Source organism: Sus scrofa, chromosome 12, assembly GCF_000003025.6.
Source record: "Sus scrofa isolate TJ Tabasco breed Duroc chromosome 12, Sscrofa11.1, whole genome shotgun sequence".
In the NCBI taxonomy this organism is placed as follows: Eukaryota; Metazoa; Chordata; class Mammalia; order Artiodactyla; family Suidae; genus Sus; species Sus scrofa.
In genome coordinates, this window is record NC_010454.4 from 22,198,463 (window position 1) to 22,223,723 (window position 25,261).

The window sequence follows — 25,261 nt, forward strand, 5'->3', positions numbered from 1 at the left end:
GGAATTCGGGATCAGGAGAGTCATGGTCCTCTGGCTATAGCAGCACCAAAGAGAAGAGGAGGGAGTCCCAACTGTCATTTTAAGAGGCACCATGATGCCCACGCCCCCAGGAGACAAATATGTGTGGGACCCAAGGATAGACGATGCCAGCTCCACACTAAATTCAATTGCCCTCTACACCAGGGATAGCCTTTGTAGTCATTGTCCACACCACCCACAATCTGGAGGATCTAAAGGAGGAAAAGCTCAAAGCTCCCAAGCAGCCCAGGTAACCGGCAACACGAGTTGGAGCTGGTCTTTGAACCGCCCCTCTTCACCTGTTCTAAGACTGCTTGGAGCGTCTTAAGACTGTGGTCCCTGATACTTGAGTGCCAGCACAACTTTTCCTTTTTGAGAGCTAGCTATTGGCACCTCTCCCTCTCCCAGGACCTGGCACAGCTGTACTGACATCTGGAGCATCACCTGGCAAAACTTACCAAACACTCAAGGCAGGCATGAGGGATACTGGATCTTCGTGTAGGTAAGCAGCATCTTACTAGTCTTTATGTCCCTGTCACTCCCAATCTAAGGGACCGCATATTCTGGTGGCAATGTGGTTAGGAAAGTTCACTGACAGGGAGTACAGTCACTTGTGGCCTTGTAGGGGTTCATCCCCTCTGGGCCTCCATTTCACAAGTCTGAGTTGTGGCTGTGACTCTAGGGAATCAGGGAGTCTGCTTCCCTTGCTCACAAATTAAGATTCATGCAATACACTGGCGAAGGAGCCAAGTTTACATGTCTAAATTTTATTATCTCCAAAGATACAATGGCAATCACATATGTGCACCCGTTAAAACAGTAACAAACAACAACAATACATGTGGAGAAATTCTTGCAACAAAACACAGTGGACCAACAGAGACAGCTGTCACAGTGTCTTAAGGTCTGGGAATCTGGGCATGCTGCCCATTGGCTTGAGGAGACATCTTCAGGTTTAAGGCAAAGGGAAAAGCCTACAAAAGGCACAACCACCAGCTACCCCTAGAAGAATCTCTCAGTCATTTCATGCTTGGGGGTTACAGCTTGAGTGCCTCTCTCCCCTCCCACCCCACACCTGTGACTCAAGAGTGGTTAAGCCAACTGCTAAAGAGAAGGAACAGAATTAGTGACATTACTTGGGGAGAGACACAGCTGCCACCTTCTCCCTCAGGTTCTGTAGAAGGACAAGGACAGTGGCCAAGTTACCCCTGGCAGACACAAGTGCTGCAGTAACATTCTGCAGAGGGGGCAGGGGAGTGGCTCAGTGCCAGAGAGGGAGGAAAAGAGGGAGGAGCCCTTACCCTGAAAGTGACTGGCTTTCTTAGACTTTAAGTCCAGGTGTGGTATCTTCTGTTTGCAAAGAGAGGAGTAAAACTTAGGGGAAAATAAGGTAGTAACATTTAAAACACTTGTAGCAGGAAAGACATGGAGAAGAGCAATTGCAAAGGACAAGGAAGACTGCCTGCTGGGTAATATTTGCCTCTTGAGAGATGCATTGGTCCACAGCAATGAGGGAGTGATAGAAGGGATGGAAAGAAGAGCAGAGCCCTCTAGTTCCACTTACCTCAGAGGCTGAGCCCCAAGGACTGTGTGAATACATACCCCTAAGGTGCAAAGGCTCCCACTCCACCTTCTTTTTCTCACTAAAGCATCTGGTTTGCCATCTTTCCTCACTGTTGAGACTTTGCCCTCAGCTGAGGACTGAAGCCTACCAGGGTACAGAGACTAATGGAGGCTCAGAGTCCTAAAAACCAAAGTCAAGAACAAGAGCTCCTACCAGACACTTTGAAATTTTCTCCACAATGGGACACTCTGCGCAGACAGCTTTGTTACCATAGGGTTAGAAGAGTTACGAGAGTCCAAGTGTACAATGACAAGGGCCAACCAAAAATGAAAGGCCAGCTCTTTGAACACTTGGTGGGGGAAGACTGGCCAGGAAATAAGTTCTCAATTATCTGGGATGCAAGGAAGAGCCAAAAGGGAAACCAGAGGAGCAAGCAAACCAGAGAATGAATTTGTTTCATTTAAAGGCAGAGACAGAGAAAAAGAGAGAGAGAGAGAGAGGGAAACTAAAAGAACATTAATTTCAGAACAAGAAGCCAGGCTTTAAAAATGAACACCTTAGAAAACAAAATAAACAGGAAGGAGCTTCCCTGGGAGCAGAAGACACGTGAATTTCCCAGCAGAAAGTGAAGATGAGCAAAAAAAACGTGGACTCCTAGATGTAGTCTCAGAAGCTGGGGCTGTCTGGATCCCGGCTCCTCTGAGCATAGCCAACTCAAGGAAAGACCGGAAACGGGAGGAAGTCCACTTGTTTCTCCCTTTCTCCAACAGAGCCTCTCCTCAGAGGAAGGTGGGGTCCTCCTCACTCAGCTGCTGGCTGGTAGGAGCCACCCTATATCCTTGAAGCCTTCCCGGTAGCAAACAGCCAGTTGTATTCTTCTTCTCTCCTGGGTTCTCACCTCTGTTGTCCTGACGGGGGTGGGAAAAGGGAAGAACCACCAAAGTGTTAGTGGGCTTTTTGGACATTTACAAACTACTTTCAAAAAGCCACATTCTTGGAAGTTCCTCAAGCTAGTATCCATGAGGATGAGGGTTTGGCCCCTGGCCCCACTCAGTGGGTTAAGGATCCCGTGTTGCGGTGAGCTGCGGTGTAGGTTGCAGATCCCGCAGTGCTGTGACTATGGCTGGCAGCTGTAGCTCCACTTGGACCCCTAGCCTGGGAACCTTCATACGCTGTGGGTGTGGCCCTAAAAAAAAAAAAAAAGCCACATTTCTAAATAATGTATTTTTTTTTTTTTTTTTGGTCTTTTTGCCTTTACGTGAGCCACTCCCGCGGCATATGGAGGTTCCCAGGCTAGGGGTCGAATCAGAGCTGTAGCTGCCAGCCTACGCCAGAGCCACAACAACTCGGGATCGGAGCCGCATCTGCAATCTACACCACAGCTCACGGCAACGCCAGATTGTTAACCCACTGAGCAAGGGCAGGGACCGAACCCGCCACCTCATGGTTCCTAGTCGGATTCATTAACCACTGCGCCACGACAGGAACTCCTATATAATGTATTTTTAAAGTAAAACCAAACAGCAGAACACAACAAGACCCTCATAGCCCTTCTCCTCCATGATCTTTAGAATTGGCTCTACTGTTAACTCCTCTCACTGAGATTTAGATTTCCCCTTTCTTCAATAAGGAATGCCCTCCTGCATTTCCTCCTTCCAGCTCCCACATGACATGCTGCCAAATTAACAATGGTTTCTACTCAACCCTGCTCACTGCATTCATAAAAGAAAGAAATGGGCAAGTGTGGGGTCTCCTCTAAGCCTCTCCCAACCCAAGCTACCCCATGATTACAACTTAAAGCATTAATTAGGTGATTGTTTGTTAAGCATGAACATTAGTTTTAAGAATGTTCTAAGAGTCACAGTAAGTTGTGCACTTACTTTCATATGATGTTAGATTTAAAATATTCAGACATTCACATTAACTGGAACCCCTGCTTACAACCTGAAATAATAAAGTTGGAATCTGTTATCAGGTGATTATATTAAAAAAAGGAGAGAGAGAGAGACCATTTTTCATAGAAACACACCCAGAAAAGGAGGGAAATCTGAAGGAAAAAAAAAGCCCGCCAATGTCATACGTGGCCTAAGCATCCCTCTTTTAGAGCTCCTTCCCGAGGAGCTCTCATACCTCGGGTGGTGGGGGCTTAATGGTGACCGGCTGGGGAGTCCTCCGGGGTGGGGAGGGCTTTGGCTGCACCTGCTGCTGGGCGGGGTTATAGTAGGTCACTCCTCCATACACCTGCGATGGGGCCTGGGACCCAGTAAGCAAGGAGAAAAAGGAATGAATTCATTCAAACTATGATGAACAGAAAAACATCATTCAGGTGCAAAAATAAGAGCACTGGGAATTTATAATTTTTTAAATCTTTAAGCTGTTCCCCTTTAAAATGAAGCGCTATTCATTTATGCCTTCATTTGTCCTAATACGGTTCCTATTTCTTCAAAGTACAGGCCAGCTTTCTTATCTAATTCCTACCATCAGCTGACAAACAGAAGAGACTGAGTTCAGTGGTGACACTCCAGATACCAGATGGTGTCAACCTGTTGGGAGTTAAACAGTACAGGGAGGGATAGGGCTAGTAAACAGAATACAGCTTTCTTATGCAGTTGACTAAACAGCAGACATGGCCTCCTAAGACATACCAAAACACTTGCATCAAACACCATTAAAAAAATGGAAGCGAATAAACAGATGCTAGCCATTACATAAATTGCATTTCCAGCTCTTGACCACAAAGAGGCATCCTGGTGCCACCTGCAAAGGAGTGGCATTGAAATGTTCTCTCAAATTCCTTGGGCATCCTCCCCATACTATATTCCTGTCTGATTTAAAGGATGTGTACCTAGGAAGATCTCATTAGCCATCTCACCTGTGTGTTGGGATATAGATGAGGAGGCGGTGGGGGAGGCAGTGCCCCTGGAGCATAAGGGTAACTGGGATTACCAAAGTTCATGACGCCTGGAGCAGAAAAGTAAGTAGGAGCAAGCAACTGCTGAGGTGGTGGCTGTCCTGGAGACATGGATACTGGTGGGGGATAGAGGCCTGGATTGGGCAGAGGTGCCGGTGTCTGGTGGGGATGTAAACCTGGACAAGGAGAGGAGAACAAAAATTGAAATGAAAGCTAACACCATTCCCAAGGGCTGGCCTGGCTGGACTGGTCAGCACAGACAAGCTCATGCTGGAAGTCCTCAGGATGGACCCAAGAGGGGCTGCTGCCCAAGCAGCCAAAGTGGCCAGCCTCAGAGCAAGCAGCATAGAGCTCAGGAGGATGAGGTTTGTGAAGCACCCAACACATATCCTCACGTACTGGAAGCATATAAGCAGAGGTGCAGAGCTTACCTGGGTGGGGTAGGTGCATTTCTGGCTGTACAATCATGCCCTGAGGAGGCAGTGGGGCAGGGCTGTCACCATGGGTATAGATTGGTCCCTGGAACTGCACTGTAAGATATCACATTGGGACTCTCATAAACCCTCACTCTTCACATCACATGGATAAGTCTCCTTGTCCCCCAAACTCTTGAAAAGATGTTCTCAACTTTCCATGTGAAGAAAACAGCAACCGGAAAATGTTTGTTAACTACTGTGAGAGGTCAAAGGAGAAATTCGGGAGGCAGGAGGCTGGTCTCTTAGTTCACGTCCCCCTGCCAAAAAAGATACCCCAACAGTAAAAATAAACTCACGGGGATCATAGTAATGTCCCTCCATGATACTGATGTGCACAGGAGGGGCAGGGGGCTCTGGCATAGGTCTTTGCCGTTGAGATGAGTAGCGTTTGGCTCGCCCACCCTGGACACCCTGAAATAAAGAAAGAGGTCTGAGCAAGACTTCCAGAGGGCTGACTCTCATACCAAGTTCCACCCTTCTTTAGGTACCACAAAACCTGACTTGGTACATGGCAGTGTTAAAAAAGTATCTGCAAAATGAACTGAAAAACTAATAAAAAGCATCAAGATCTAAACCCAAACCTTGGACCCTAAATTTCTGGAGACCCAGATTAAAAGAAACATGGCAGGAGTTCCTGCTGTGGTACAAGGGGCACAGGTTTGATCCCCAGCCCAGCACAGTGGGTTAAAGGATCTCTGCAGCGCCAGGACACAGGTTTGATCCCCAGCCCAGCACAGTGGGTTAAAGGATCTGGCAGCTGCAGGATAGATGACAGATGTGGCTTGGATCTGATCCCTGGCCGGGGAACTCCATATGCCATGAGGCAGCCCAAAAAGAAAAAAGAAAAAGAAAAAAAAGAAATAAATATGGGAAACCCGACTTGGTTTAAACAGTGGAGAGGCCTGTGACATGCACCCTCCTCCATCTACCCTTTGCCCCCTTCTGTACCATTTCTTCCATCCGGTTGAACTGAGGCGGAGGTCCTGCTCCCATGTGCATGTGGTTGGGTACACCTGGAACACATCAAAACAGTCACCGCTGCAGAGCAGATAGATGTAAATGGGACTAAAGTTATCTCAAACAAGTGACAGGTTGAAGAACCCAAAAGGGGAATGGCTTTCTTCTTTTAAACTGACAAAATTCCTTTTAAACTATCTCTGCTTCCTGTCACGCCAGCATTGGAAATTTGCCCCCACTGCCTGCCACCTTAACATAGCAATAACAGCCTTTGAACATGAAAACAAAACAAAACAAAAACAAACCTTCAGGGAGAAAATGCAAGTTCAAAATTGTCCCATCAAATACTTCCCTGTACTGAATCCCTGGGAGATTATAATTAGCATATTACGCTATCAAACACAGTGAAAGACCTTAGCCCTAAAGTTTCTGAGTAACAGCTGGAAAGGGGAGGATGTTCTTAATCCTCCTGATTATTCCTGGCCACAGAGGTCTAGGCTAGAAGTATGGGAAGAGATGCTCCTCCGGCCAAAGATGACGCAGAACAAAAAAGCAATGTTTCAGAGACTGTCTTCCAATGATAATGAGGTACTGGTAGGAGCGTGTACTCCTCTGTCCAAAGATCAACTCCGGTCCAATTTTCCCTACCCTGGTTTTTGGTGTTCAAAAATCACATACACCAGAAAAGAATGCTGAAATCCCCAGTCCACATGAGGATTTCCCACCTTTAAGTTCAAGTTAGATTTCAGAAACTAAGGAAAAGATCATCTGATCTAACTGGAGGATAAAAAAGGATAAACGAGAGTAGAAGAGAGAGGCCCTAGTCTCTAGCACTATGCTGTCCAACATGATATCCACTAGCCACATGTGGCTATTTACATTTCAATTAATTAAAATTAAACATTCAGGAGTTCCCATCGTGGCGCAGTGGAAACAATCCGACTAGGAACCATGAGGTTGTGGTTTGATCCCTGGCCTCACTCAGTGGGTTAAGGATCCGGCATTGCTGTGGCTGTGGTATAAGCCGGCAGCTGTAGCTCCAGTTAGACCCCTAGCCTGGGAACCTCTGTATGCCACAGGTGCAGCCCTAAAAAGCAAAAAAAAAAAATTTTGTTTAGATTAAAAATTCAGTTTATCAGTCACTCTGGCCACATTACATGTATTTAAAAGCACGATCAGGAGTTCCCACTGTGGTGCAGCAGAAATGAATCCGACTAGTAACCATGAGGTTGTGGGTTCGATCCCTGGCCTCGCTCAGTGGGTTAAGGATCCAGCGTTGTCATGAGCTGTGGTGTAGGTCGAAGGTGCAGCTCGGATCCTGTGTTGCTGTGACTATGGTGTAGGGCAGCAGCTGTAGCTCTGATCTGACCCCTAGCCTGGGAACCTCCATATGCCGCCAAGTGCGGCCCTAAAAAGCAAAAAAAAAATAAAATAAAATAAAATAAAATAAAAGCATGATCATTACAGAAAATTCTACTGGCATTGAAGACTTAGGAAGTTAGAGATTAAGAGATACTTATCCAGGAGTTCCCATCGTGGCACAGTAGTTAACGAATCCGACTGTGAACCATGAGGTTGGGGGTTCGATCCCGGGCCTTGCTTAGTGGGTTAAGAATCCAGCGTTGCCATGAGCTGTGGTGTAGGTTGCAGACGCGGCTTGGATACCGCATTGCTGTGGCTCTGGCATAGGCTGGTGACTACAGCTCTGATTCGAACCTAGCCTGGAAACCTCCATATGTCACGGGAAGCGGCCTTAGAAAAGGCAAAAAGACAAAAAAGTAAAAAAATAAATAAAAATAAAAAAGAGATACTTATCCAAATTCAAATGCAGTTTCTGCCTTGAACCATTTAAATATTAGCTCAAATAATAACTATCCACTTTTTCTATAGAGAATGGTAAAGGAATCTACACTCAGGAGCTCAATATTGACGACTGATCAGTTAAGAGTAAGCAAAGCAGTGGGACAGCCTTGTGTAATAGCTAAAACTGCTCCAAGGTCTTTAACTGAATATCGCTATGAATCCATTTCTTGCGGTTAATGAAAATGAAGATACTGTCAAACACCACATCCCTGAGAGACATAAGTTTCATGCCCCTAATCTAATGATGCAAAGGGAAAAAAGCTAGTCACTAACCCTAAGGTACCTACCCCGAAGTTCTCGTGACTGCATGAACGAAGGCTGTCCTGGGGTCCAATTCTGTTCTGTTATATTTAGTTGGGCCACGTCTTGTTCAAGTCCACCGGTAGTAGAATCCACTGGAGCCTCCCAGTTTCCAGTCTTAGCAGGTGGTGGTGGTGTGGTTTCTGGGACTGGAGGTGCTGGGGTCAGCCCTTCAGGTGGAGGCGGGACCTCCTCTGCAACCTTGACTGCATCTCCAGCTTTGATTCTGGTTCTTCTTGCCCGGGAATAGGATTTCTTTTCAATAGGCCTGTCAGGGGCCGGAGGTGTAGTGTCAGGAGCAGGATTTGGTATCTCTGGGGCTGCCTCTTCCTTCTCAGGACTGTCAAGCACTTGAGTGTCTGTTTCTGGAGATGGATCCCTTACAGGACTCTGCTCCAGGCGCCGTGACCGGTAACTAGTCTCATGTTTAGCAGTCTCACCAGACCGGCCAGCATGCTGCCCACCAGCTTCCACAGGCCTAAAACCAGCACGACCTTCCTTGAAGCCCCCGGATCGAGAGTAATTCCTGGGAGCAGACATGCGGCCAGTACCTGCAGCATTCCTGTTGATAAATGTCCTTGGTGGCAGGGTGCCCCCAGGACCCTGGTGGCGATGGGGCTTATTTGGCCGCTCACCAATCCAGCCTTGATCTCTCTGTGGAGGACTCCCAAACCTGAACAAATGGAAAAGTGAAATAACGAAAGGGGCCACTGAGGTATAAACTGAGGGTCAGGAGATTCTGCATATTCCTCATCCATTCAATTATGGGCTGGACTGGCACCTTAAAAAGCAGAGCTTTTTTCCTGCAAATATCAATAGTGTAGGTTCCAAAAGTTCCTTACCTGGGTTTCCGAATTCTTCGGGGTTTGATGTCATCAGGATTGTGAGCTGAGCGGATGTCATAGCCATAAAGAGCGATGAGCTCCTGTCGGGACTTTGGAGCCTGCTCATCTTCCCGAAACTTGTCATGCTCCCAGCGACCCTCATCCTTCCAAAGCTTTCGCTGACGTCCCTTGGGTCTGGTTGAAACCAGGGAAAAGTGTCTCAGGTTGGCAGACTCTACCGAGTGAAGATGTTCATGAAATAAACAGGGCTGGGCAGGGAAACAATAGGAACTCAGGTAGTCTCTCCATCTTCCCAGACAAGTTACACAAAACGGACCTTTCAAAAGCAAGAGTGAATCACAGCACCTCAGGGCCTGCTGGGCTCCAACGTAACAGGAATAGAAACGAGCAAAGACTTCACTTCAAACTACTTCAAAGTACTCTGGAAACACCTCTATCCTATAAGGTTGCCTAGCCAGGTATTTCATATCCCAGAAGATTGAGCCTCAGATTAAAGAAGGCGGTGGAGATGTGGGTTTGGATCCCAGCTCCGCCACCAGAGTTCCTAAATATTCTAAGCTTTACTTTCCTCATTTGTACAAGAAGGATAATCACAGTACATACCTCAAAATGTTGTGACTCATAAATGAGATTATACAGGTTAAAACACTTAGCAAAGTGCCTGGCATGCAGTAAGCACTGAACACGTACTAACATACTACAGAGCTGTTACCTGACTTCCTCCTCCTGAGTCTGCCCTCGAAGATCATGCTCAAAAAAGAGCCCTTTCCGGGGTATGTATGCTGGGTTCTTCCGATCTTCGTCATCATCCAAATGTTTAGGGCCCTTTTTACCAACTTTGTTCTCCACAGGCTCTGTGCTTTCCTGTCAGACAGATAAAGGGCTCCTTACTCACTCCAAGGTTAAGAGCGCCTATTCTAGAACCCAAATGAAGGCCTTCGGTGGGTACTAACCTGTCCATCCCCACTCTGCCTCTCTCCAGTCACAGTGCCTTTGGAGTCAGGCTTTTCTTCTCCTTTCTCTTCCTTTGCTGAGGAATTAGCAGCATCATTGGCCTCGGATTTCAGCTCCACTTTGGAGTTTTCCTCTTCACTATAATCTCCTTCATCACCCTGAAAAAAAATTTCCCTGTCAGCTACGGAAACAATATCTGGACAGTGATTTTTTTTTTTTTTTGGCCACACCCACAGCATGGAAAAGTTCCCAGGCCTGGATCGAACTCCAGCCATAGCTGTAACAAAAGCAACAGCAATGACACCACCAGATTGTTAACCTGCTAAGCCATGAGGGAACTCCTGAATACATCTGAAAATTTTCCAAAACAAACAGAACAAAAAAGAAGGAGTTCCCATTGTGGCTCAGCAGATGAAGAACCTGACATAGTGTCTATGAGGATGCAGGTTCAATCGCTGGCCTCACTCAGTGGGTTAAGGATCCAGCATTGCTGCAGCTGTGGCATGGGTTACAACTGAGGCTTGAGAAACTCCATATGCTGCAGGTGTGACCAAAAATAAATAAACAAGAAGTTTTAAAATAAAATTTTCCATTTTTTTTTTTTTTTTAAGGGCTACACCTGCAACACACGGAAGTTCCCAGGCTAGGGGTCGAACTGGAACTGCAGCTGCCAGCCTACGCCACAGCCACAGCAGAGCTATGGGCTAGGAGGTAGGTTTAGAGACCTGTAAAGACACAAAGAAATGGATTCAAGGGAAGATGGTCTGGTCCCCAGTGGTGGGTTAACACATCAGGGGACCAGTGATCCTCTGCCACCTGGTAGACGCATGTGCCGTGGTCTCTCATTCTACCACTGGGTCTGACACTCAATCTGTACCAGACCCTCTCCTAACTCCAAGCCCAGGATGGTTTCAGGAACCTGACCAGAAAGACTCTCTGTGAGATTCCTGATGAAGGGAGAAGCTTTCAAGCTGTTTCTGACCTTTTTTCAAACAGGGTCAAGACTGCCTGACTGGCCCCAGACAAGCCAATTAAGTCCCCTTCCCCTTTATTCCTTGCTTCATATCAGGATATTTCCACCTCTAAGTGTTTTGGGTGAGGATTCTCAAAAAGGTGACACTTATGAAACCCAGAGAATTGAGAGACTGACACCACACTATGAGAATGAGGGCTTTACCTACAGCTTTTTTTCTTTTTTTTTTTTTTTTACTTTTTAGGGCCACACCCTTGGCCACATCCCAGGCTAGAGGTCAAATCAGAGCTACAGCTGCTGGCCTACATCACAGTCACGGCCAATGCAGGATCCGAGCCGCATCTGCGATCGACACCACAGCTCACGGCAACACCGGATCCTTAACCCACCGAGCAAGGCCAGGGATTGAACCCACATCCTTATGGATACTAGTCAGGTTCGTTACCTCTGAGCCACAACGGGAACTCCCACCCACAGCTTTTCTTTCCTTGGGCCTATGTTCCCTGCAGGTTCTATAGCAGAAATTCCAAGAATCTTCACTGGTGTTTCTGAGACCTTAATTTACTATTCCCCTCTCCTGACACTCCCTCCCCACACCAAATTCAGATATCTTAAAATAGTATCAGCATGATTAATGAGAGAACTTTGTTTTATGCGCTATCCCACTAGTCTATGTCAAATGAGGCAACTCTTTTATTCTAAATGAGAAACTAATTTTGTTTCCTGGGCAGGACAGAAAGATACAAGTAACACAGTGCTGAGAAGACTCCAAATTAGAGTCCAAGCTTGGTCTAACTGAAGCCAAGGTACTACCCTAGGAGCAAGCTTCTTTGACTGTGGGCTGGCGTCAAAACCCTTTTCCAGAGACAAACTCCCCTACTGCTGACTCCTGCAGTGAACACCCTTCCCAATTTGAAAGCCTAGCTCTGCTTCCCTGGCAGAATTCCCATGCAGAAGTTTTAGCTCATTTTTCCATTCCCCACACATTTCAAGAGTAAGAGGAGGAGTTGGTATCTTCCTCATCTTCAGTGTCTCTTCCAGGTCTAACTCCTCCACCTCATTTTATTTTTTTTTATTTTTTTAAATTTATTTATTTATTTATTTTTTTGTCTTTTGTCTTTTGTTGTTGTTGTTGCTATTTCTTGGGCCGCTCCCGCGGCATATGGAGGTTCCCAGGCTAGGGGTTGAATTGGAGCTGTAGCCACCGGCCTACACCAGAGGCACAGCAAAGCAGGATCCGAGCCGCGTCTGCAACCTACACCACAGCTCACGGCAACGCCGGATCGTTAACCCACTGAGCAAGGGCAGGGACCGAACCCACAACCTCATGGTTCCTAGTCGGATTCGTTAACCACTGCGCCACGACGGGAACTCCCTCCACCTCATTTTAAATTCATGCTCCTCCGAAGCTCTTATACCTAGCTATACAGGTATCCCCGGCTTCTCAAAAATTTACTTTACACCACTTTGCATTATGAAAGACCTACATTAGTGCCTGTTTTTCAAAAGAAATTTGAGGAGGACTTTTGTTTTAAGAAAAAAGGCAAAAGTGAAAATTGCACTCAGTGTTTGTTTTGCGCTGAGCTGTCATACAGGCAGCTCCGTACCCCAAGTAGAAAGAGTGGTACCACCAAGCTCCAGCCCTGGGAACTATACTCAGCCTCTCAGCATCAAGCTGTCATAGCACTGAACTGTCTGAGCATTCGTGCTTTATCTTGGTGTATTTTGTGCATTCTTTGGCAAGATGTGTCCTAAGGTAATTGCTTCTTTGCTTTAAGCCATTTCAGCCTACTAAAGCTTTCATGGGGGACATTCTACTATCAGACTGAGGGGGAAACCTGTACCCCTCTGCCTGGGCCTATCCTGTCATTGATCTGAAGACTCTGGCAATGAGCTCAGTCTTCACCTCCACTTTAGCCATCCACTTTCACGTACACACTTCAGACTAGTCTGACCTGGAACTGATACATATGTTTTCAAAGTGAACCTGATCCACTTAAAAAAAAAATCTTAAATACCACAGTCTTTGATCAAAGCTGCCACATGCAAAAGAATGAAGTTAGACTCTTACCTCATCTGTTATAGAAAAATTAACTTCAGAATGGATCAAAGACCTAAAATGTAAGAGCTAAAACTCTTAGAAGAAAACCTGACTTTGGCTTTGGCATGGATTAGCAGAAGCTTCTGAAGATATGACATCTAATGCACAAGCAACAAAAGAAAAAATAAATATATTGGACTTCATCAAAATTGAAACCTTGGAGTTCCCATAGTGGCTCAGTGGTAATGAACCTGATTAGTATCCATAAGGATGTGGGTTCAATCCATGGCCTTAATCAATGGGTTAAGGATTTAGCATTGCTGTGAGCTGTGGTGTAGGTCACAGACGCGGCTTGGATCTGGTGTTGCTGTGGGGCTGTGGTGAAGGCTGGCATCTGCAGCTCTGATTCAGCCCCTGGCCTGGGAACTTCCATATGCTGCTCATGTAGCCCCGAAAACCAAAAAAAAAAAGAAAGAAAATAAAAAAAGGACAACCCACAGAATGGGGAAAAAATATTTGCAAATCATATATCTGAGAAGAAACTCGTGTCTAGAATATATAAAGAACTCTTACAATTCAATAATTTTAAAAACCCAATTAAAAAATGGACAAGGTTAAGTGAATAGCTACTTCTCCTAGGAAAACTGACCAAAAATGGCCAAAAAACACAAGAAAAAATGCTCAATATCATTAGTCATTAGCAAATTTGAAACCAAAACAAGATACCATTTCATACCTACTAGGATGGCTAGAATCAAAAAATCAAGACAATAAGTGCTGCTGAGTATGTGGTGAAACCAGAATCCCCATACACGGCTTCTGAGAATGAAAAATGATGCAGCTGCTTTGGAAAACAGTATGGCAATTTTTCAAAAAATTAGAGTTATCACATGACACAGCAACTCCATTTCTAGAGAAATGAAAACATACATGCACACAAAAACTTGTACGTTAATGTTTATAGCAGCATTACTCACAGTAACAGCAGCCCTTCCACCAACAACCATTCTTTTTTTTTTTTTGAGGGCCACACCTGCAGCATATGGAGGTTCCCAGGCTAGGGGTTGAATCGGAGCTGTAGCCGTCAGCCTATACCACAACCACAGCAATGCGGGAGCAGAGCCAAGTCTGCAACCTACACCACAGCTCACGGCAATGCCGGATCCTCAACCCACTGAGTGAGGCCAGGGATCAAACCCACAACCTCATTGTTCCTAGTCAGATTCGTTAACCACTGAGCTATGACAGGAACTCCCCACAATCATTCTTAATATCTCTCCTTCTATTTCACAAGGAAAACAAAACAAAGAAAGAAACACCAGCTTCCTCCCTATACACCTTTCCTTCCCACCTCTCTATAATTACTGTGGAAGATTTTTTGTGTGTGTCTTTTTAGGGCCACACCTGAGACAAATGGAGGTTCCCAGGCTAGGGGTCAAATCAGAGCTGTGGCTGCCAGCCTACACCACAGCCACAGCAACGTGGGATCAAAACTGCATCTGCGACCTACACCACAGCTCACAGCAAGGCCGGATCCTTAACCCGCTGAATGAGGCCAGGGATCGAACCTGCGTCCTCATGGATACTAGTCAGATTTGTTTCTGCTGAGCCATGACGGGAACTCCAGAAGATGTTTTTCCTGTCTGGTTCCTATTGCTTCTCAAGGACACCAGTACACTTACTACCTACCTACCCCCCTCCCTTTTCTTTCTCTTTCTACTCATTTCTTCATTCCTCAACCATATTCGATTTTCCAACTTAAAAAATAACACCAGAGCCAGGACTGTTGGCATCAATCATGCCCCTGCAAGGGAAGAAGCTTCTGGATATCAAATATGGGAGCCCCTAAGGTGGATACTGATGCAGGATTTTACCCCCAAAGGCAATGCAGGAACATTTCAAAGAGGTTATAGCCTGTATTACAACGAATATGTCAATGTGAACAAACAGAGCATTGCTGGGCTTTCTATGGTGATTCTGCCTTATACGCTTCTCAACTACTGTCATTCTGACAAGGAACTCAAACATGAGCGGCTGTGCAAGTACCACCGAAGAGGGCGCACCCTGCATTCCTGACCTGGACCCTTGCCTGGCACCCCTGAGTCCTTTCATATCCTAAGGAGAATTAACATTCAATAAAAGATGACTGGTAAAAAAATAACACCAAACCCTCTCTTGACTTCAGAGCCTTCTTTCTAGCTAGCTTCCCTCTAGCTTCCTTATGGAAGTCCTAGTTTCTTTGAAGAATTTTCTTGGAGGATTCTGGGGAAATGGTAGCAGCATTTTTTTTTTCCTTTCCCTTTTAGGGGCACACCTGCGGCATATGGGAAGCTCCCAGATTAGGGGTCAAATTGGAGCTGTGGTTGCCAGCCTACACCACAGCCACAGCAACGTGGGATCCGAGCCCCCATCTGTGACCTACACCACAGCTCATGATAACACTGATCCCCAACCCACTGAGCGAGGCCAGGGACTGCAATCCGCATCCTCATGGATGTTAGTTGGAGTCATTTCCTCTGTGCCACAACAGGAGCTCCTTCAGCAACCATGGCTCTTTATTTAACCCAGGGATCAAATTTGCATCCTCATGGACACTAGGTTGGGTTCTTAACCCACAGAGCCACAGCGGCACAGTTTTTCATATCTTCAAATCTCCACATGAAATGGAAAAATCAAAATCAAAATCCTCCGGACAGCCGTGAGCTGTGGTGTAGGTCGAAGACTCGGCTTGGAACCCACGTTGCTGTGGCTGTGGCGTAGGCCAGCAGCTACAGCTCCAACTAGACCCTTAGCCTGGGAACCTCCATATGCCTCGGGTGCAGCCCTAAAAAGGACAAAAGACAAAAAAAAAAATTTCCTCTGGACAGCATTTACAACAAAACTAGGTCATGAGGTATCCCCCAGGCGCCAAAATATAAACATATAAGAATGAAGCATCAATAGCCACAAAATCTGCATCAGTGCTGGAGAAAGCAAAGAGCAATAAAAGAACCTAAAAACAGGAAAACCCTGAACTAGACAACAGGTATTCAACAGAAAGCAAAACTAAGAACTACAGTTGAAACCAGAAGGGGTTTTATGGTCTCCAACAGAATGTGAATTTAAAGGTCCTGCAATAAGGTCTGAAAGGGCTAAAGCAGTCTAACCCCTCTGAAATCTTAAAACCAATCTTGATTCCTGGACTCCCTTCCAAGACAGGGTCCAACATATAAAACTGTTGAGAAGAGAATCAAATTTTGTCCAGCTGAAGAGGGACAAAAGGAATGAAGGAAAGAGAAGGTCCAAAACAAATTAGAGAAGGGAATAAAAGTAGGAAATCTCAGAACACAAGCTCTGATTCGACCCTTAGCCTGGGAACTTCCATATGCCGTGGGTGCAGCCCTAAAAAAAATGTTTTAAAAAAAGAATATTACGTAAGGCATGAAAGAACACCAATCAGAATTAGAAAAATTCAAAAATGAAATGAAAAAACTCAGGAAGGTATTAGAAATTTTTTTTTTGTTTGCTTTTTAGGGCCGCACCTGTGGCATATGGAGGTTCCCAGGCTAGGGGTTGAATCAGAGGTACAGCTGCCAGCCTATGCCACAGTCACAGCCACGTGGGATCCGAGCTGCATCTGCAACCTATATACTACAGCTCATGGCAATGCCAGGTCCTTAACCCACTGAGCGAAACCAGGGATCAAACCCGCAACCTCATGGTTCCTAGTCAGATTTGCTTCTGCTGCGCCACAATGGGAACTCCCCAGGTATTAGAAATCTTTAAAAGATCATTTCAAATACAAATTCTGAAACTGGAAAGAACACAAGAGTTAATGAACACAACAATAATGCCTTATGAAAAATAAAAAGTGAAAAGAAAGAAAACATTTAAAAATGAAAAGGAAATGAAGGAACAGAATCAAAGGGTTAAGAGAGAAAGGGTCAAATACTGAAGATAGGAAAATAGTATTTGGACAGAAGTTCATAACATAGTGGAGAGCACATCTCATACCTGTGAGCACTGATCCAGAATGACCAATTCCAAGACAAATTCTAGCAGAATTTTTGGACCTTCAAGAAAATATACTGGAACCATCTATACAAAAATTGCAAGTGAGGAGTTCCTGCCATAGCACAGCAGAAACAAATCCAACTAGGAACCATGAGGTTGTGTGTTTGATCCCTGGCCTTGCTCAGTGGGTTAGGAATCTGGCGTTGCCATGAGCTGTGGAGTAGGTCGCAGACACAGCTTGGATCCCACCTTGCTGTGGCTGTGGCGCAGGCCTGCAGCTACAGCTCCAATTAGACCCCTAGCCTGGGAACCTCCATATGCTGTGGGTACGGCCCCAAAAAGACCAAAAAAAAAAAAATGCAAGTGATCTATAAGGGGAAAAAAATTAGGTGATCTCCAGTCAGTTTTATGTAAATAAAAAGCTCTGGCTCACATCGGTATTTTCCAGGTCCATGGAAAGAATTTGAAAAAAAAAACAAAGGAGAGAGAAGGCATGCTGAGCTGTACCATGAGTGAGCAACCATCAAAATCTTTTCAACTGATACACTGTAAAGAAAAGGAAGGGATGAAAGACTAACCTCTAGACTAAGAGATCAAATTTTAAGAAATAGCCAAGACTGGAGTTCCTGTTGTGGCCCAGTGGGTTAAGGATCTGGTGTTGTCTCTGCAGTGGCTCAGGTAGCTGCTGAGGGGCAGGCTTGATCTCCAGCAGGCACCAGTAGGTTAAGGATCCAGAGTTGCCGAAGCTGTTGCATAGGTTGCAGCTGCAGCTCAGGTTCGATCCCTGACCCTTAGGAACTTTCGCATGGTGTGGGTGCAGCCAAAAAAAAAGACACAGACAAGACTAATGTGCACTGTCTAGATATACACAGTTAGTAACCAAGGAGAAATGCAAGCAAGTAACAGATTTCTATGAAAGGCAAGATATCAAGTGTCTTTTCTAATCTAGACTAGTGTACTGTCCAACAAACTCTTTGGGATGATAGAAATATTTTTATCTGTGCACGTATGGCTACTAAGTACTTAAAAATGTGGCTATTACAACTGAGGAACTGAACTTTTAAGTTTAATTAATTTAAATAGCCACATTTGGATGGTGACTATCTTATGTAACGTGGCAGGATCACACCTCTCTCTTAAATTTCAGGTAATATATACTAGATGTTGCCACTTCAAAGTTCCATATTTTCCTCAATCTCAAAACATCCAAAACTTAACCCAACACTGTCCTTCCTGACATCGCCCTCCTGTGGTCCCACCATTCTCCAACCTGGGCATCCCTTTGACCCCTCAATTCCGGTTCCACATTCAACCAATCGAGAAGTTCTGTTAACACCACCTAGATCTCTCTCAAATCTATGTCTTTTTTTATGTCTTTTTGCCATTTCTAGGGCCGCTCCCAAGGCACATGGAGTTTCCCAGGCTAGAGGTCCAATCGGAGCTGTAGCCGCTGGCCTACTCCAGAGCCACAGCAACGCGGGATCTGAGCCGCGTCTGCAACCCACATCACAGCTCATGGCAACGCCAGATCCTCAACCCACTGAGCAAGACCAGGATCGAACCCACAACCCCATGGTTCCTAGTCAGATTTGTTAACCACTGCGCCATGACGGGAATTCCAAATCTGTGTCTTGTTAGTGCCACTGCCACTTCTTTAGGGCCTCATCACCCTCCTTGGACCATCCTAACATTGTGCTCTGCCTCCGGTCTGGCCTCATCCACAATTCAACCTTCACACTTAAGCCTCCAGCAGCAGCCTTTCTTTCTTTGCTATTAGAGTAACTTCCGAACTCATTTATACACAGAATAGTAAATTGCTACAAATTCCAAAATCACCAAACCTCAGTGATCACTCCATACTGCCTGGCAGTCTTTCTAATGTTTCCGTTCTCTAATGACTACTGTAAACACTCACTCCAAGTCCTCTCATCTCCCTTTTACTCTCTGTAGACAACTTTACTGCTGACTTCAGAGAAAATAAATCATCTCATCAACCACATCCTGCCAATGCCATAGCCTAAATAACTTTCAGTGCTGTCCACCTTTATTTTCACTGCCACCACTCCATGGCGTGCCATACTTACTGCTTTCCTAGACTTCTACAATAGCTTACTTAAGTAGCTTTTCTGTCTCGAATCTTGCTATCAGATCAACTTCCCCACTGCACACAAAATAACTCATAAAAATAGAAACTGTCAAATATTACTGTGAATAAACGGCAACCTGGGATCTCAGCATATAAATCCGAGTCTTCCCTCCCTCTGCAAGATCCTGTTTCAGTAAGATTGTTTCACGTAGGTGTTCCTTGGATCTGAAGTCTAATCCACATCACACTCCTGTTTAAAATCCTGTTATGGGAGTTCCTGCCCTGGCACAATGGGTTTAGAACCCAACTGCAATGGCTCAGGTTGCTGTGGGAGCATAGGTTTGAGTCCCAGCACAGTGCAGTGGGCTAAAGGATCCAGTGTTGCCACAGGTGCGGCTTGGATTCAATCCCTGGCCCAGGAACTTCCATGTAGTGTGTGTGCGGCTGTAAAAAAATAAAATATAACACTGCTGTGCTTTTTTAATTCTGTAGAATAAAATCCAAATGCTTTTTCACCTGGCTTGTAAAGTACTTAAAGATTTTGACTGAGATTCCTCCTTTCCAGCAGTCATACTAAATTTTTCACATCTACTGACCATACGGTCCATCCTTTCTAGACCTTCTCCCATACGGCTCCCTCTGCTTAGACAATTCTACCTGGCTAACTCTGACTCATCCTTTAGGTCTCTGTTTGAACAATGGAACCTGTAAGCGTTTTTCAAACACCCTAAACCCAATCAGTTGCCCCTGCTATGTGCTCTCAAAGCGCCCTATGCTCCTGATACCATGGCATTTACCAAACATTACTGTAATTACTTGCCTGTCTATATTTTCCCCCTCTGACCTGGAATGTAAAGTCCCTGTGTCCATGTCTCTTTTATTCCAGTGCCTAGTAGAGCTCTTGGCACTGAGCAGGCAGTTAATAAAGAGAAAGAACAAGTAAGCCCTGCATGATTTAGTCCCTGCTCACTCATCTGCGTCTACTTCTGGTATCCATCCTGTCCCAACAATGTTCCAGCCACACCAAATTACTTTCAATCTTCTCTCCTGTCTCTGGGCTCCTGCAGCTGTTGTTCCTTCTGCTTAGAACATGGTTTGCCTGGCTAACTCAATTTATTCTTCCCTGACTGCTAAGATGGATTCAGCATCCAGCCATTAACACACTACTTAAGCCTATGCCCTAGCAGTTGTCGCCAAGTGCTATAATTGCCTTTATGTTTGTCTGACTTCCTTACTAACTTGAAAGATTTCTTTTTCCTTTTTCCCTTTTTCGGCTGCACCCAAGGCATACAGAAGTTCCCGGGCCAGGGATCAAATCTGAGTTGCATCTGCGACACACACCATGGCTGCAGCAATGCAGTGAAGCATTAACCCACTGCATCATAGTGGGAACTCCAGCTTTAAGACTTCTGAAGGAAAAATTTTACTATAATGTTCACTGCTACATCTCCAGAGCTTAGTGAAAAGTCTAATATGTAGTAACAGTTCTATAAAATTTGTAGGATGAGGAGTTCCCACTGTGGCACAATGGGATTGGCAGCATCTCTGGAGCACTGGGACGCAGGTTTGAGCCCCAGCCTGGCACAGTGGGTTAATGATCAGGCCACAGCAGCAGTACAGGTTGAAACTGTGATTCAGATCTGATGCCTGGCCCAGGAACTCCATTTGCTGAAGGGCGGCCAAAAATAAAATTAAATATTAAAAAAAGAAAAAAAAAAAAAAAGAAAGAAACATTTGTAGGATGAAACTTTCATGCATAATCCAATTCTTCCTGCATATAAGTCCATGACCAAAGTCTAGAACTTCGGACTCTATTTAACGACCCCAGGAAACAAGTAGTCATTTTGATAGTGTCTCTAGTAGTTTATCCAGTCAAAACAAATTCCTAAAGGTTTGGCTCAGGGAAATTTTCTGTTAAAGACAGAAAACCTCATCGATCAACTGAGAAATATTTCTGACACAAACCACTTAGAATCCTACCCTTTTGAGGTCTCAGATATACTCAGAAAAAATATCCAACTGGCTGGCTTCACTACTTAGGCATCATAAAAAGGGACTGTCAAACATCCTCTGAAGGGCTTCGCTCGGGATGTTCGCATTCTCTTATTTAGAACCTTATTTTCTTTAAATAGGGTGAAAAGCCAACTGCTAACAGTGTAAGACATATAGCCTGAAGAGGCTTACACCAAGCTTCCCTTGATGTAACTAAACAAGACCTTTTATAATAGTTTTTCAGAAGCATAAACGAAGAAAAAATGCACAAGAGGAGGTCCAAGTAGGTCACGGTACTTTTGAACCACAGATGTGCACAGTTTTAAAAATACATTTTCCAACCTACACCATAGAAAAAAGAACCTATCACACTTACTTCTGAGTCTTCTGCACTTTCGTAATCAGAGAGAACAGCTGAAAGAAAACAGAAACAGATTAAAAAAAAAATCAACAGAAATTATTATAATTACATCTCTTGACTGCTTGTTGTGGGTGAAGTTAAAACTCTCATTTAATTCTGACATCAAAATTGGGTTGTGGTGGGGAGTTCCCGTCGTGGCGCAGTGGTTAACGAATCCGACTAGGAACCATGAGGTTGCGGGTTCGGTCCCTGCCCTTGCTCAGCGGGTTAACGATCCGGCGTTGCCGTGAGCTGTGGTGTAGGTTGCAGACGCGGCTCGGATCCTGCGTTGCTGTGGCTCTGGCGTAGGCCGGTGGCTACAGCTCCGATTCGACCCCTAGCCTGGGAACCTCCATATGCCGCGAGAGCGGCCCAAGAAATAGCAACAACAAGAACAACAACAACTAAAGACAAAAAGACAAAAAAAAAAAAAAAAAAAAAAAAAAAAATTGGGTTGTGGTGATCGTTGTCTAACTATAAATGTAACAAGACGTTCCCATAGTGGAGCGTGGAAACAAATCTGACTAGGAACCATGAGGTTGCGGGTTCGATCCCTGGCCTCGCTCAGTGGGTTAAGGATCCAGCGTTGGCGTGAGCTGTGGTGTAGGTCGCAGACACCGCTTGGATCCTGTGTTGCTGCGGCTGTGGCGTAGGCCGACAGCTACAACTCAGATTGGACCCCTCGCTTGGGAACCTCCATATGCAGCAGGTGCAGCCCTAAAAAGACAAAAAAAAGAAAAAAGAAAAAAAAAGCTACGAATGTAATAAAAATCACTGAGTTAAAAAAAATTCTGACATCAACCTATGAGGTAGATAAAATTATACTCCCCCATATGCAGAGACAATAGGTTCAGAGAATGACTTTCTCAAGATTATACTGCTAAAACGTATGCTCTTTAGCACTATGCTACCAAGAGCCTCTTTGTGGAATTCCTCCTCCCGCCCCAAATCCTTAAGTTTAAGAGGATGTCAATTGCTGGAAATAGGTGACCTACGTTTATGAGCAAAAAACTGTCACGATGCTACTTACCATCGCCCTCGATGCCATCTTCACTCTCCTGAAGGAAAAGAGAAGACATGGGTTAGTTCTGTGATTTCCAGAGGATGGAGAGTTGGAGACTGAATACAAAATGATTGCAAAGGGAGCCGAGGAAAGATACATCTTTAACAAACTGCGTCCGAGGAAGGTCCAGTCTATTCCCCTCCAGTCCCGATTACTGAATAAACATCCGCTTTCCATCCACAGCAGCTCTGCCCTCTTTCTAGACATCCCGACCCCTCCTATTCCCTTGGGGCTCCGGATGCAAACCGCACTGGGACAGCTCTCCCCTTCTCGAACACGTTACACCCCACCATCTACCATCAACTCCCAGCCTCCCATCATCACCTACAACCCGCCCCCTTTCCCGGCCCGCCCCGCCCGCGCGCACTCACACATTCCGACTCCTCAGCGCTCTTGGCCCCCCGCTCTCCACCCGCCGCAGATGAAGGGCCCCGACTCGGCCTCCGCGCTGGGAGGGCAGAGAGCCGCTGCCGCCGCCTCCAACACTGCCGCTGCAGCTCCCGCCGCCCCGCGCCAAGGAACTGCCACTGTCTGAGCCGGAAGCACCAGATTCTTCGTCCTCAGTGTCCTGCGAAGCGCGTTGCCGCCGCCGGTCCGCCATCTTACGGAGAACGGCCGCCGCTGGCCAGCTCCTTACGTACCGCGCCCGTCGCAGGGGCTGCCGGGAGGCTCGAGAGTCGGTCCCAGCATGCTTCACTAGTGGGGCTGGTCGCCCCTTTTCAGGGGGTGGGGCTGGAGGCGGGGCTGGCGCCCTGCGGCACGTTGCGGGCGAGTCGAATTGCGTCAAATAGTGCCGTAAGGGGGCGTGGCATGGTCCCAGACTTCCCCTGGGTAGGGCCCCGGGCGAGGGGAGCTGTGCTCCCGCAGCTTCCTCCGGCTCCTTTCCCGGCCATCTTGGGCTTTGCCAATGGATAGCGTTGACCTGTCACAGCTTCAGAGCGGCAATGCTGTTTCATGGTTTTCTTTTTCCATTTCTTGTTTCTGCCTACGTTTGAAGCAGATCGTTTTACTGCATTTGTTTGTAAAATCACGAATCAAGGTAAACCTCTAGAGCCGTAGTGCGGCATCAGATTTGTCAAACCAGTCCATTTTAAGCTAAAGGGTGGAAGAGAAACCAGTTGTCTGCAATGAAGCTTGAGGATTCAGTGTTGCAGCACTGCAATGTTATCCCTGTATTCTCATTTCCTCTTCCCTCGTCATGGGTCTTCCCACCCCAGCCATCACCTCTCCCAAAGTGCAAGCAGGTATAACTGTAATCTTACCAAGATTTTAGAGCCGATTTAAAAAGAGATAATCACAGGAACTGGAGTTGGTAAAACATCCTGATTTCCTTTTTGTTAAGGGTTGCCAGACGGGTAGATGAGGGAATGCTTTGGATTTGGCAAGACATTTTAAAGCAATGAAAAAAGGAGTTCCCTTCGTGGCGCAGTGGTTAACGAATCAGACTAGGAACCATGAGGTTGCGGGTTCGGTCCCTGCCCTCGCTCAGTGGGTTAACGATCCAGCGTTGCCGTGAGCTGTGGTGTAGGTTGCAGACGCGGCTCGGATCCCGCGTTGCTGTGGCTCTGGCGTAGGCCGGCAGCTACAGCTCAGATTAAACCCCTAGACCATGGTAACGTACAAGAATCTCTGGACCATGGTAACGTACAAGAAGCCTCAGCTAAGCTATTAGTGCACCTACAGGAGTGCACATTAATATACACCAGAGGAATTCCTGTTGTGGCTCAGCTGGTTACAAACCCGACTAGCATCCATGAGGATGCCGGTTCAAACCCTGGCCTGGCTCATTGTGTTAAGGATCCAGTGTTGCTGTGGCTGGGGTATAGACTGGCAGCTGCAGCTCCAATTTAACCCTTAGCCTGGGAACTTCCATATGCCACAGTTGCGGTCCTAGAAAGAAAAAAATATATGTGTGTATATATATGCACACACACACACACACCAGAGCAAGGTCCTTATGGGATAGCACAGGAGTCTGTCCTGTGTAATATTTTTACAAATATGGTTAAGGGTCCTGATACCAAATTCATATGCAGTATGAAACTAGAAGTCCTTCTGAATGAATTAAGATATTTAGTCAGTATCCAAACAGATCTCAGTTGGTTAAACAAGTGACCAATATGACAACTTGTAAATACAGCTCCAAAAACCAACTGCCTGTGTTAAAAATGGAGGATGTATGACTTAATTTTTTGTTTTAAGGGAGTTACATGGTGGCAGCATTGTCACTACTGTGGCACATATTTGACAACTGGCCTGGTAACTTTCACATGCTGCAGGCTCAAAAAAGACCTAGAGTGAGTTCCCGTTGTGGTTCAGCAGATTAAGAACCCAGTTGGTATCCATGAGGATGGGGGTTCCATCCCTGGCGTTGCTCAGTGGGTTAAAGGATACAGCGTTACTGCAAGGTGTAGGTTGTGGATGCAGCTGGGATCTAGCGCTGCTGTGGCTGTGGCATAGGCTGGAGGCTATGGCTCTGATTCAGGCCCTAGCCTAGAAACCTCCATGTGCTTTGGGTGCGGCTCTAAAAAGACAAAAAAAAGAGAGACTTAGAGGATCCTATTGATCACAAGGTAAATTTATAAACTTGGCTGCCAAGTTTAGTGTCTAAATATGGAAAGTCTGCCACTTTGCCTTTCAGTTGGTCTGAGTTCAGCTTTTAAATAGACATAAGCAAATTGTTCACTCATCCAGGGAGAACTGAAACATTCAAGTCTTTCTTTTGAGGAACAATTTTAAGATCTCTACCATGAAGATTGGATAGCCACAGCAAACAGTCCCTTTAACTATTCATGGGACTATGAGGAAAGGAGGAATTGATCTTT

At 45.8% G+C, this 25,261-nt stretch overlaps 1 protein-coding gene across 1 annotated transcript; it reads right to left on the minus strand.

The window, feature by feature from the left end:
• Positions 765–23,111, minus strand: CASC3 (cancer susceptibility 3). Its single transcript, XM_021067024.1, is given in 15 exon segments — positions 765–2,490; positions 3,463–3,526; positions 3,713–3,835; positions 4,455–4,669; positions 4,925–5,023; positions 5,266–5,380; positions 5,918–5,982; positions 8,077–8,762; positions 8,932–9,108; positions 9,647–9,798; positions 9,888–10,046; positions 21,350–21,387; positions 22,404–22,431; positions 22,808–22,833; positions 22,836–23,111. Coding segments are annotated over 14 exon segments (2,109 nt in total). The 5' UTR covers positions 23,038–23,111; the 3' UTR covers positions 765–2,490; positions 3,463–3,502.